A 14,584-nucleotide genomic window follows, 5' to 3' on the forward strand; every position below is an offset into this window, starting at 1 on the left:
CGAGAGGCCGCTGCTCCTTGTTTCTTCCCGCTGTGCAGGACGAACAGATGGGTCAGTCTTTCGTACTGTTTCTGTCATTTCCAGATATCTGGGCAGCAATCTGCCGACGTCGAGATGGCGTAGCAAACCTCGACGTGGTGGTTCTTCAAACCTGCCGTGGTTGGCAAGGATATGGTTTGGTTGAGGTGAAATTGTGAGACTACCTTAGGCAAGAAGGATGGAACCGTGCGAAGATGGATAGCCTCAGGAGTGATTCTGAGAAAAGGATCATGGCAAGACAGTGCTTGTAGCTCTGAGATGTGGCGTGCTGAACATACAGCCAGCAAGAATACCATCTTCAAAGTTAGAGAACGGAGAGACAGGCCCCGAAGGGGTCTGAAGGTGGATCCCGCGAGGAAATCCAAAACTATGTTGAGGTTCCACAAAGGCACTGGCCACTTCAGAGGCGGACGAATGTGCTTGACTCCTTTCAGGAAGCGAGAAACATCTGGGTGCGTGGCAATGGTCTTGCCATCCCTCCTGGGACCGTAGCAAGACAGCGCAGCCACCTGAACCTTGATGGAGCTGAGGGAGAGACCCTTCTGAAGTCCATCCTGCAGGAAATCCAAAACAATAGGGATTGTGGTCGCATGCGGATTGGTGCCGTGAGTGTCGCACCAGTCTTCAAACACTCTCCAGATCCAGATCCAGGGATGTGGAAAACTTGCGAGCTCGGAGGAGTGTATCTATCACTGGCTCCGAGTAACCTCTTTTCTTCAGTCTAGCCCTCTCAATGGCCAGACCGTAAGAGAGAATTGAGCTGGATCCTCGTGAAGGATGGGACCTTGACGTAGCAGGTCCCTGAGAGGAGGCAGGGGAAGGGGCTCCCCTGCCAGTAGTCTTCTCATGTCCGTGTACCAGGGTCTTCTTGGCCAATCTGGTGCCACTAGAAGAACTAGGCCCCGGTGCTTCTGAATCTTGTGGATGATGGCGCCCAGCAGAGGCCATGGAGGAAAAGCGTATAGCAGAGTCCCTAGAGGCCATGGCTGAACCAGGGCGTCGATCCCGTGTGAGAACGGGTCTCGCCTGCGGCTGAAGTATCTGGGTACTTGAGCATTGGACCTGTCCGCTAGTAAGTCCATGTCCGGAATCCCCCAGTGATCCACAATCATCTGGAAGACTGTGGGCGACAGCTGCCATTCCCCTGGATTTAGGCTTTCTCTGCTGAGGAAGTCTGCCGTGGTGTTGTCCTTCCCGGCAATGTGGACGGCGGAGATGTCCTGAAGATTCGTCTCTGCCCAAGCCATCAGCGGGGCTATCTCTAGGGACACTTGTCGGCTTCTGGTTCCGCCCTGACGGTTGATGTATGCCACCGTGGTGGCGTTGTCAGACACTACTCTGACAGCCCGATTCCGCAGTCTGTGAGCAAATTGCAGGCAGGCTAACCGGACTGCTCATGCCTCTAGACGGTTGATGTTCCACCCCGACTCTTCTCTGTTCCACCGCCCTTGTGCGGTGAGTTCTTCGCAGTGTGCTCCCCAGCCGCTCAGGCTGGCATCTGTGGTGAGCAGAGTCCACGTGGGGGAGGACATCTTCGACCCCCTGCTCGTGTGGTTGGACTGCAACCACCATCGTAACTGGGTCCTCACTCTGGCTGGCAGAGGCAGGTGCGTGGAATAATTCCGGAAGCGGGGGCTCCAGCGAGAGAGCAGGGAGTGTTGTAGAGGCCACATATGGGCCCTTGCCCAGGGCACCACTTCCAGGGTGGAGGCCATGAGGCCAAGAACCTGCAGATAATCCCAAGCTATGGGCCGGCTGGCTCCCATCAAGGACCGGAGACGCGTCTGAAGTTTTAACCTTCTCTTGGTAGTGAGACTGACTGTGTCTGCCTGGGTGTCAAACTGTACTCCCAGGTATTCCAGTGATTGGGAAGGCTGTAGGCAACTCTTGTTGAGGTTGACTACCCATCCCAGACTTTCCAGAAGGGCGATCACTCTGTTGGTTGCCTGATGGCTCTCCTCCCGTGATTTCGCCCTGATCAGCCAATCGTCCAGGTAGGGATGGACGAGGATTCCTTCCCGTCTGAGCGCCGCTGCTACCACTACAACCACCTTGGTGAAGGTCTGCGGCGACGCGGCTAACCCGAAGGGCAGAGCCCGGAATTGGAAGTGGCGTCCCAGAACCTTGAATAGTAGGTAGCACTGATGATCCGGATGGATCGGGATATGCAGGTAGGCTTCTGACAAGTCTAAGGCCGTGAGGAATTCTCCTGGCTGGACTGCGGTCTTGACTGAGGGCAGAGTTTCCATGCGAAACCTTGGGACCCTTAAGTATCGATTGACTGACTTGAGGTCCAACACGGGCCGGAAAGTGCCCTCTTTCTTGGGTACCATGAAATAAATGGAATAGTGTACAGAATTCATTTCCCATGCAGGTACTGGGATGATGGCTTTCAAGGACAGGAGCCTCGCCAGGGTAGCTTCCAAGGCTGCCTTCTTGTGTATGGGACACGAAGATTCCACAAACCTGTCCGGAGGGAGATGATGAAAGTCCAGATAATACCCCTCTCGGATGACGACGAAGACCCACTGGTCCGACGTTATCTCGACCCATCTGGGGTAGAAGAGGGTTAACCTGCCCCCTATAGCTCCGTCCCCCGGATGGATCGGCGGATTCTCATTGGGAGGCGCGGCCGGGCCCTGAACCCGAGCCGGCTCCCCTCTTCTGCTGTTTGGGCCGAAAGGACTGGTTCCTGGCCTGAGGACGAGGTGCCTGGTAGCGACCCCTATAGGGAATGAAGCGTTGGGAGCTTCTGCCTCTGGATGGCCTCGGAAAGGCGCGCTGGTTCCTTCTGAACCTGTCTTCCGGCAGTCGAGGTATTGGAGAGGCACCCCATGTGCTGGCTAGTTTATCTAGGTCGCTGCCGAACAGGAAAGAACCCCTAAAGGGCATTCTGGTGAGGCGTGTCTTCGAAGGAGCATCGGCTGACCAATTCCGTATCCAGATCTGCCTCCTGGCAGCTACAGAAGATGAGATCCCCTTGGCTGTTGTACGGACTAGGTCGGATGCAGCATCCGTGAGGAACGAGAGAGCGGACTCCATGTCTGCTGCCGGAGCATTGTTCCTGACCTGTGATAAACAGGAACGCGTCACCACTGTGCAGCAGGTTGCGATTCGCAAAGACAGAGCTGCTACCTCAAATGTCTGTTTCAGGATGGCGTCCAGTCGCCGGTCGTGAGGTTCCTTGAGGGCCGCCCCCCCTCAACTGGAATGGTAGTGCACTTGACCACCGCACTAACCAAGGCGTCCATCTGAGGGCACGCCAGCATCTCCTTGATTGCCGGATCCAGGGGGTACATGCCTATCAGGCCCCGACCCCCTTTAAATGAGGCCGCAGGTGCAGCCCATTCCAGATCTATTAGTTGCTGTGCGGCTTGCAAGAAGGGAAAATGGCGGGCTGTAGGACGAAGACCTTCCAGCAGAGGGTTCTGTGTAGATGGCACCGTAGTGCTGGGGCCTGAAATATCCAACTCCGCCAGGCACTGAGATACTAGGTCAGAGAGATCTTCCTTGGGGAAGAACCGCCTCATGGTTCGATATGGCTCAATCCCCGAGGGAAGTTTTCCCTCATCGGAGGGTTCTGATTCGGTCTCCGAGACATCAGGGTCCGCCTGAACCGGACTGCCCGGAGGCGGGTGTGCTTGCCCACGAGAAGGGCGCAAAGGTCCAGGGGCAGGATCCGCTGGAGCAGCCACAGGAGCAGCAGCAACAGCAGGGCCTGGATGGGAAGCTGATTGCATCTGTACAAAGGCATGGATCCCCTTAAAGAGATCCACCCAGGAAATGGAGGTGGTCTCAAGTCTACGGGGAACCAGGTCCCCCGGTATCCCAGGTTGTTCGAGACTACCCGCGAGATCCGGGGTGGCCCCTGGGGAACTGTCAACAAACCTCGGTTGAGACTGGTCCTGGCCCGAGGCTCCCACTGCCTCCTCACATTGGGCACAAAGGGAGTCTGGCTCCTCGCTGTGCGTGGCCCTAAGCTGGTGTGCTGAGCAGAGGCCGAGGGCTTTCACACCGGAATCAGGAGGCGCCGCCGCCAGAGACGCCGGGGCGTCAGAATGTTCCATCGCTGAAAAAAAATATGCGCTCAAGAATATGCGGCAGCAATATGCGCTCAATACAATAGGCGCTCAATACAATAGGCGCTCAAGAATATGCAGCAGCTATATACGCTTAATACAATATGCGCTCAATACAATATGCGGCAGCAATATACGCTTAATACAATATGCGCTCAATAATATGCGGTCAGTAATATACGCTAAATGGTAGACAACATATGCTCCAAATATGCGCTCAATACGATACAGGCGCCTATCATGGGCGCTCAATACCTTAACAAGGCCGACAAAATGGCGACCTCCGCGGCGTGCCGGATACAGGCAACGCCGCCGATCCTCATACCTCGGAGACCAAAAGTAAAAGATATACGCCTTACCTGATCCTCGGAGCTTCCCGGCTGAAACCCGGGCGGTCTCCGGCTGCGGGGGGAGAGGGGAAATACCTTCACCGCCGCGCTTGAGGAATGCACCCGCTACCTCCCAAGTCCACGCCGGGACCGAGGTGCCTCTTAGCCCGCCCAAGCCTCGCTCGGGGGCTGGGTCCCTGCCGCGATTCGGCCACCGGACCGAGGCCAAAACCTCCGAGGGATCGCGGAAATCACCCCGGGAAACTCAACTGGGGGAGGGACCGAATGGTATCACCGCAGGAGTGCGGTGCTCGATGTTCCTGTAGAAATTTAGTAAGTAGAAAGTAGAAAATAGAAAGTAGATTGGAAACACGCTCAGCGAGCGTGCAGGCTCTCCAAACTGCTTTGGAGACGGAAATTACTGAAGAGCTTCACTTCCTGTGGGGGTATATGTACCCGTGCTGACGTCAGATCCGTCTCCAACTGCTAGCATGAGCACACTATACCCACTTGTTCTGAGTCCATCTGGCTACACGACAGGAAAATGAATATTTCAGGAACTAGTGATAATTCTAAAAACAAAACTATAGCATTCAAATACAAGGAATATGGGGGGGAAACATGTTGAATGGTACTAGATGACAAACACGATACATTTTCAAAATCCTTTGAAAAAAAACCCATGATGCAGGTTTCTGCTGCACAGCTGATACAAGAATAAAACATCTTTAAGACTCTACCTTTGGTACAAGAGGACACCTCTGTGATCTGGTGGGGAAGGGAAAGCTCCCTCAACTAGAGCAGTTCTAAAGGATACAAAAAGAGAAAGTAAAGTAGATTCCTCCATTCATATTTAGATTTGGAGGCAGATTATTTGTCACATAAATATTCTGCATTCTAAAGAATTCTGCATATTTAAAATATCACATGTGATGGAGAGATGACTCACATGTTTCACCTCTCCATCTCTCTCACTCAGGACAACTGAGGAACTTTTGTATTGCCAACATCTTTAGAGTATACATACATAGTTTTATGACCAACACGTTCAGACGTATTGTAAACACCCCCTTCTTTTAATCACAAAATTCATTTCAAATGTATTTTCTAAGGGGCAGGTAAAACAGGGACACTCAAAAAGGTAGGAAACATCTTGCCACTATATTACAGATCAAAACAAATTATTTCCTAAATGTATCTTGTATATTTATTTGGCTTTCTTCGCTTTTAAAGAAAATACAAATTGAAAAGGAAGCAGTCCTAAAATGGAGTCTCAACGTTGCAAAGAGGCCTGTGTGCAGGTGCCACCTGCTCCCTTCCACACCCATTGACCAATGACAGCCTGATTCACTCTGTTGGTCATCGTGAGCTGTGCCAGGGCAGACACAGCCAGTTCTTTAGTATATTATCTTAACAGTTCCATTTTTACAGAATGGCCGAGCAACCAGAGGCAAATATTTACTGCTGAAAATTCAGCACTAACATAGCAGTTCCAAACTTGGTGTACAATGTACTGTTAAGATGAAATTTATTTTTTGCATATTTTATTTGGTGACAGATTTCCCACAGTAGGTTGTAATTCTATAAATGATAAAATATGTAAGTAGTTAACCCATGGCTAACTCTGCAGCTATGTGGCAGTGAGCCTTCTGGGGACAGCAAAATATCTATAGTAACTAAATGTAATCTGCTTTGAAGTGGATGCAGACAGAATATAAATAAAATAAACTGCAGACTTAGATTTAAAGTCTACTCCTGCCTAATGGGGCTGGAAGAGCTGGGATGCACTGCAGAAAAAATATGCCTGGATAGATAATCTTATCCAGGTAAGTGACAATTGCTGGCTCAGGAAAAAAACATTAATGGGTTTAGTCTTGAAGACGACTTCCCTTCTATCATGATGATAGACTGGGCACCTTAATCACATTACAATTCTAACACAAGCATTTGAAACACACAGAACAGAGATCCATCAAGTTCAGCCTCTCTCTGATTTCCTAATCTCTCTATAGAGAAAGGCTGTACATTAGTGAATCAAATAAAACACTGAAAAAAGAGTAAGAAACATTGACCACAAAATTCTTTATTTTAATTCATTAACTCACCTGGGAGGAGGAACTCCTGTTTTGAAAACGGTGGTAGGAGACGTAAAATCTGGTTTGGTTGATGGTACAATGGGCTCCTTCTCTGAATTTCCAGTTCTGCCCTGCTGTACCTTCAAAATCAATTAGAAACCCAGATCTAGTAGTTATTAATAAAAGAACCTTAGATAGCAAATGTTGCTTACCTGATGTAACAGGTGTTCTCACAGGACAGCAGGATGTTAGTCCTCACAAATGGGTGACATCGAGGATGGAGCCCACCACGGAAAACTTCTGTCAAAGTTTAAACAGAACTTTGACTGGCCCCTACTGGGCATGCCCAGCAAGGCACTGACCCTGCAGCCAGCAGGGGTCTCCCTTCAGTCTGATTTTCAAAGCTACAGGCAGTGCCTAAAAAGTAAAAACAAAACAAACCCAACACCGCGGGGTGGCGGGCGGGTTTCGTGAGGACTAACATCCTGCTGTCCTGTGAGAACACCTGTTACATCAGGTAAGCAACATTTGCTTTCTCACAGGACAAGCAGGATGGTTGTCCTCACAAATGGGTGAGTACCGAGCTGAGGATGTCCTGACTTGCACCAAATGCACCCAATGACGTGCAACAGGCACAACAACTGGGGTGGTATTTGGTAAAGGGCATCCGCACTCTACCGGGAAGGTGGAAGGGTGTTGGTACATCACGTTGGAAAAAGGTTACGCAAGACAGATTGGCCGAAGATGGAGTCCTGTCTTCCAGCTTTGTCCAAACAATAGTGGGCTGCAAAGGTATGGAGAGAACTCCAGGTTGCAGCTTTGCAGATGTCAGGAAGCGGCACCGATCGAAGGTGTGCCACTGATGTCGCCATGGCCCTCACAGAGTGTGCTTTCACACGGTCTTGAAAAGGAATGCCAGCTTGCTGATAGCAAAAAGAAATGCAGTCCGCCAACCAGGAGGAAAGAGCCTGCTTACCCACAGGATGTCCTAACTTGTTAGGATGGAAAGAGACAAATAATTGAGTACTCTTCCTGTGAGCAACTGTACGGTCTAGATAAAAAGCTAGAGCTCGTTTGCAGTCTAGGATATGCAGAGTCTGTTCCCCGGAGTTGGAGTGGGGCCTGGGAAAGAAGATAGGTAGTATGATGGATTGATTAATATGAAACTCAGAAACTACCTTAGGTAAAAATTTAGGGTGAGTGCGGAGTACCGCCCGGTCCTGCAGGAGCTTAGTGTAAGGCGGATAGGTAACTAGGGCCTGCAATTCACTAACCCTGCGAGCTGAAGTGATAGCCAAAAGGAATAACACTTTCCATGTGAGATACTTTAATTCACAGGAGTGCAGAGGTTCGAAAGGAGGTTTCATTAGACGACCAAGAACCAGGTTAAGGTCCCAAGATGGGGCCGGAGGACGTAAGGGTGGCTTCAGATGGAGCAAGCCTTTAAGAAAACGTGTTACCAGGGGTTGTACTGAAATAGGGACACCCTGTACACCTTTATGGAAGGCGGCTACCGCACTGACATGCATCCTAATGGAAGAGGTCTTTAGACCGGATTCTGATAGGTGCCATAAATAGTCCAAGAACTTAGAGATTGGACAGGAAAGGGGATCAAGGGACTGAGAAGTGCACCATGATGTGTACCTTTTCCATTTATATGAATAGGATCTTCTGGTAGAGGGCTTTTGTGAAGCTATCAGGACACGAGAAACCGAATCCGAAAGGTTAAAAGGCTGAAGGACTAACCTTTCAACATCCATGCCGTCAGGGACAAGGCCTGGAGGTTGGGATGGAGGAGGCATCCGTCGTTTTGAGTGAGCAGATGCGGATCCGTTCCCAGAGGGATGTGCCTGCGGATGGAGAGATCCTGGAGTATGGGAAACCACACTTGGCGTGGCCAGTGGGGTGCTATCAGGATCATGGTTCCTCCGTCTTGGCGTAGCTTCACGAGAGTCCTTGACAGAAGAGGAAGTGGAGGGAATGCATAAAGCAGACCTGTCGTCCACTTGAGGGAGAAGGCATCTCTCGGCTGAAAGTGTTGGCTCCGAATGAGAGAGCAGTAATCGTCCACTTTGTGGTTCTGAGGGGACGCAAAGAGGTCTATGCGGGGAAAACCCCACTTGTGAAACAGAGAGGTCACTACCAGAGGATCGAGTGACCACTCGTGTGGCTTGAAGACACGGCTCAGCTGGTCTGCCAATACATTGTCTACTCCCGGCAGGTAAGTGGCCCTGAGGTACATAGAGTGGGAGAGGGCTTCCGCCCAGATCTGCGCAGCTTCCTGACACAGAAGGAAGGAGCCTGTGCCACCCTGCTTGTTTATGTACCACATGGCCACTTGGTTGTCCGTCTGGATTAAGATTATCTGATGGAATAGATGATCTTTGAAAGTTCGGAGTGCATAGCGGATTGCGCGAAGTTCCAGGAAATTTATCTGGTGTTCGGCTTCCTCTTTGGACCATAACCCTTGGGTTTGTAATTCGTCCACATGGGCTCCCCAACCGATGTGAGAAGCGTCGGTGGTTAGGATTACTTGCGGATCCGGTGGAAGAAAAGGTAAGCCCTGAAGGAGGTTGACCTGAGTTGTCCACCAGGTTAAGGATAGGCGCAGGGCCTGTGTGACTGTGACTATGGAGGACAGAGGCTGAAAAGCTTGAATCCATTGGTGTCGTAGAGTCCATTGTGTTACTCTCATGGCTAGTCGGGTCATGGGAGTGACTTGAACCGAGGATGCCATGTGTCCTAGGAGAACGAGGAACTGGCGAGCCGTGGCAGTGTTTTGAGACTGGAGCTGGCGAGCCAGGGATATTAGGGGGTGGACCCTCTGAAGAGGAAGGTAAGCCTTTGCCTGCAAGGTGTCCAAGTCTGCTCCAATGAAGGATAAGGTTTGAGAAGGGACTAAGCAAGATTTCTCGTAATTGACAAGAAACCCTAAGGAAAGGAGTGTTTGAATTGTCAATTTTAGGGAGGATTGAGCTATGTGTTGGGAGGAGGCCCTGATTAGCCAATCGTCCAGGTAGGGGTAGACGTGGACACCTTCCTTCCTTAGGAATGCTGCTACCACTACGAGACATTTGGTAAAGACTCGTGGGGCAGAAGCCAGACCGAAAGGTAGGACACGGTATTGATAATGGTCGTGGCCTACAAGAAACCGCAGATATTTGCGATGGGATTGTGTGATCGCAATGTGGGTATAAGCGTCCTTGAGGTCGAGAGAGCACAGCCAATCCCCCTTTTGCAACAGAGGGAGCAAGGCGCCCAGGGTTACCATCTTGAACTTTTCTTTTTGCAGATACTTGTTGAGGGCCCGAAGGTCCAGAATTGGACGTAGCCCCCCTGATTTCTTTGGTATTAGGAAGTATCTGGAATAGAATCCTTTCCCTTGTTGACAAGGAGGGACGGGTTCTATAGCATTTGATTGTAGAAGAAGGGATACTTCTTGATGTAATTGAGTGAAATGGCTGGTTAGACTCCATGCCTGAAGGGGCGGGGAGTCTGGCGGAAGTGTTATGAAGTTGAGGTGGTAACCCTGTGCGATAATTGCTAGCACCCACTGATCTGAGGTGATCTGTTTCCAACGGTGTAAGAAGTGGAACAGTCGACCCCCCACAGGGATGTGTGGAAGAGGGAGATGGCATGTGCTCAATACAGGGAAGTCAAAGGCCCGCCGTAGGCCCAGGAGGTGGGGCTACAGTAGGTCTTTGCTTTCTCGGCTGACGAGGCTGAGGCCTGTTAGAGGACCGTGCAGGACGAGCCCTAGTTGACGGAGGGTAGTAGCGACGTGGTCGAAAGAATGACTTCTTAGAGTCCTTCTTTTGCGGTTGCTTGGAGGTCACCTCAGGTGGGACAGATGAGAGTTGTTTCAACGTCTCATGGTGGTCTTTTAACTCCGCCACAATCTGTTGAATTTGCTCTCCAAACAAATTGTCGCCTAAGCAGGGCAAATCAGCAAGACGATCTTGGACTTCTGGGCGAAGGTTGGATGACTTTAACCAAGCCCAACGTCTGGCTGAGATGGCTGTGGCTGAAACCTTCGTGGAAGCATCGAATATGTCATAGGCAGTCCTAATCTCGTGCTTTCCTGCCTCAAATCCCTTGTGAAGAAGGGCTTGAAGCTGTGGTTGGTATTGGTCCGGCAACGTGTCAGCATAGTCTTGCATCTGCTTAAAGATGGCTCTGTTGTATTAAGTCATGTAAAGTTGATATGAAGCTATGCGTAAAATCAACGTAGCTCCATGATACACTTTCCGTCCTACACTATCCAGGAACTTGTTGTCCCTGGTAGGTGGGGTAGAAGAGTGCGGCTTAAGACGCTTGGCCTTCTTCTGCGCGGACTCAACCACAACAGAGCGATGATCCAGTTGAGGTTTTTGGAAACCTGGTGCTGACTGGACAAGGTATGTGGAGTCAGCTTTCTTGTTAACTGGTGACACCGATGAGGGAGATTCCCAGTTTTTCTTGAGCAGATCCAAAAACACCTGGTGTATAGGGATGGAAGCGATGATTTTTGGAGCATCCAGAAATTGAAGTAGTTCCATCATCTGGTGTCTGTCATCAGCTTCAGATTGTAGTTGAAAAGGTACAACTTCTGACATTTCTTTCACAAAATTAATGAAAGATAGATCCTCAGGAGGAGATCTTTTTCTACTCTCTGTAGGAGATGGTGGCGAAGGCAGATCTGTGTCAGAAGAGGTATCATCATCATCACCCCAGGTATCGTAGGGATCATGTGTGGCTTGTAGCCCTGATGGACCTGGCTGAGGCTCTGAAGGCATCGATGGAAACCGAGGTGGAATCGGTGCGGGAGGTGGAACCAGAAATGGCATCGATGGCTTCGGTGCTGCCGATGGAATCGGTGCCTGGCGCGGAATCGATGGAGCCGAAGGATAAATCGGTGGAGATATACCCGAAGGTACCGATGGAACTACCCCGGAAGGGGGAATTCGAAACGGTGTTTCTCCTGCCGATGAGAAACCAGTCGGAGACGGTGGTGTTGTCGATGGCACTGGAATCACCGATGGAAGGGCCGTAATGAGTGCCTCCATGCGGCTCAGCTAGCGCTTGTATCAACGGCTCGGTGGTCGGTTCCCTCCTCGGTGGCGAAGCCGGTGCCGGCGTCGGTGCCGGGGGCGGCACTGGAACCGGTGCCGGAGACGGTGCCGATGGAGGTTGTAATTTCTTCATCGCTTTCTCGATGGCCTCCTGGACCAGCCGGTCCAGTTCTGCCCGGAGACCAGGGGTAACCATACCCGGCTCGACGGGAGAGGGAGGCTGAGGCAGGGCCGGAGGGACCACCGTAACCGGTGGGATCACGGCCCCCACACCCCGAGAGGGTGAGGGTTTCCTCGATGCCGGCGAACGAGACGTGGAGGGCGTCCGGTCTGTTCGCGGCTTCTTTGTTGGTGGCTCGGCTTGAGCAGAGGTCGATGGCTGTGGATCCTCGACAGGCCGAGACTTATGCCGTCGATGGCGGTGCTTTTCTTTCCGATCCCCTCGCCCATCCGGGGAAGGGACGGGAGTCGACGGCCGAGAAGCGATCGATGGCGGACGGTCACCGGAGGGTTGACGATGATGGTACAACTTCGACGGTGCCGGTTCCGATGACGTCGATGCTATCGATGGCGTTGGGGTTGGTGCATGGAAGAGGAGCCCCATCTTCTCCATCCTGGCTTTGCGACCCTTGGGTGTCATTAAGGCACATTTGGTGCAAGTCAGGACATCATGCCCACTACCCAAACACATTACACAAACCCTGTGGGGGTCTGTGATGGACATAGTCCGGGTACAATCCGGACAACGACGGAACCCCGTTGCCATGGCTGGAAGCCAAAATTTAGGCTGGGGATCGGTAAGTGCCCACAGGCCTCAAGGGCCAAAATCGACGGCAGTCGATGGAAGAAGGCAAAAAACTTACCGGGTTCCGTAAGATGACTAAAAAATTAGTCGAAGGGAGACCCCTGAGGGGCAAATTTTCTTAGGAAATTAATTTCCAAATTCCTGTCAGGAACGTGGTTAGAGAGCTCCTTTCACCGCGTGGCAACTGCTGCGCGGAAAAAAGAAGACTGAAGGGAGACCCCTGCTGGCTGCAGGGTCAGTGCCTTGCTGGGCATGCCCAGTAGGGGCCAGTCAAAGTTCTGTTTAAACTTTGACAGAAGTTTTCCGTGGTGGGCTCCATCCTCGATGTCACCCATTTGTGAGGACAACCATCCTGCTTGTCCTGTGAGAAACAGTGTATCAAGTTAAGCAGATCATGGCATCTAAAGAATATCAACAACTGCAGCTGCCGGGTTTCCATCATGGAAATAAAAAGAGGAAGGAGAAAAGCAATTTTAAAAAAGTTGGCATGTACCCGCCAAACAGCTATAGGGGCTTTGGATCTTTTCAACCATAGGTCAAGCTTCATGGGCTGTGCATTATCATCTTATTTTCCCCAGAACTTACAACAGAAGTTCGGAAGAGGACACATCACGTAAAAAAAACAGGTAGGCCTACAGTCATGGCTTGACACTTTAGTTTGCATGCACTGCTTTTACTCCTTTTTTCTATTCGGTGATTAGCACAGAATAAAAATTCCTTAAACACAGCAAGAATCCCTCGTATTAAACAAAAGATAAGATCTGCTGAATTTCTAACATGAAGCACTTCTTCACAAAGATTTTTCTTCTCTATCCTAACAGGGAAAATCCTTTAAAAACCTCCCCCACCCAAAAAAAAAAAAAAAATCAACAGAGCTTCCTAGAAAATACAGCATAAATTGCAAAACTCAGTTTTTAGCTACAGTTATTTAAACAAGATTGGAAAGTTGTATGTAGTCCATGGAGTTCACAAAAATTTCTAAACATGCTTTTCTTTTTTTTTTTTTTTTTTTTTTTTTACAGAGTACAAATTTTCAAAATGTGAGACACATGGGGGGGGGTGGCTGTTACTGTGTTTGAGCAAGTAAGAGAGTTTTGTTTTTGCCGTGAGAAAGATATCAAGTTTGGGTGCATGTGTGTTCGGCAGAGGTAAGTTTTGGGTGGTCCTTTGTGCGAGGAGGATTTGTGTGTTTTGTGTGAAAGAAAGAGCAGTTTTTGCATGTGTATGAGAAATTGAGGCTGTGTGTGTATATGACCAATAGCTTGTATCTGTGTGCACACATATTGGTGACAGATACCATCACTGTGTGTGTGTGTGTGTACACCCTTGCCAATTTCCACCTATGTGCTTTTTCAAATTATGCACATAACTTTCTATTGCTGGTTAATTTATGCATGCTAGCTCCATGCAAAGGAAAAATACATGCTTATGAGAAGTGGATGCCATCTTGCTGTATTTAATGCAGTTGACATATGTATTTATTTTTCCAATGACATGGAAGATACATGTGTAATTTTCCTAACAGAAAAGGACATGGACAGAAATCAATGATGCCATAAGATATTCTCCACTTTACTGTAAAGAATGCCTAAAAAAACAAAACGTTTCCTTGAAACTAAGTAATATGTGCTCCAATCTCCTTCTGATAAATCTACCAACACACTGTACTCTAACATCAAGCGTATCATACTTAAGTGTGTCTCCATCATATGTCTTTCTCGGTTAACTCACGTTAACAACATCTGCATCTCATAATCTACCCTGTTCAATTGCATTTCTCTGTTTCAACTGCATTGCTCTGTCTAATTGCATTGCTCTGTTTAATTGCATTGTTCTACTTAATTGCATTGCTCTGTTCAATCGCATTTCCCTGTTCAATTGCACTTCTCTGCTTCAATCGCACTACGAATCCCAACATCCCTACTCACATTGACCTGTATGCATCTCACAATTTATCTTTCTTCCCAATACTCCTCTACTAGCCCTCCACCTAACAATGCCTCCACACGCTTACCTCTGTTCCCCCAACTATCTACCCAGACACCCCTCAAAACTATCCCTCCCCCCCTACAGCCCCCACAACCCTCAAAAAAGGCGTCTGACCCCCATCCCTATTTCTCCCCCCTCGCAAGCCCTCACCCTCTCCATTATCTCTCTAATACTCATCAACGCCCAATCCCTGAAACAAAAAACACACCTTCTCCAT

General features: G+C 49.8%; 1 protein-coding gene across 5 annotated transcripts in view; it reads right to left on the reverse strand.

Annotated features, from left to right (window-relative positions):
- The window catches only part of FIP1L1 (factor interacting with PAPOLA and CPSF1), a 323,029-nt gene that overhangs the window by 209,418 nt on the left and 99,027 nt on the right, over nt 1-14,584 (reverse strand). For all 5 annotated transcript variants that reach the window (XM_029587658.1, XM_029587675.1, XM_029587666.1 and 2 more), the window contains 2 exons: nt 6,553-6,662; nt 5,188-5,253 (listed from right to left, as the gene is read on the reverse strand). In XM_029587658.1, coding sequence (XP_029443518.1) covers nt 5,188-5,253; nt 6,553-6,662 — 176 coding nt within the window. The remainder of the gene's footprint in view (nt 1-5,187; nt 5,254-6,552; nt 6,663-14,584) is intronic.

This window comes from Rhinatrema bivittatum, chromosome 1 (assembly GCF_901001135.1).
Source record: "Rhinatrema bivittatum chromosome 1, aRhiBiv1.1, whole genome shotgun sequence".
NCBI classification, from domain to species: domain Eukaryota; kingdom Metazoa; phylum Chordata; class Amphibia; order Gymnophiona; family Rhinatrematidae; genus Rhinatrema; species Rhinatrema bivittatum.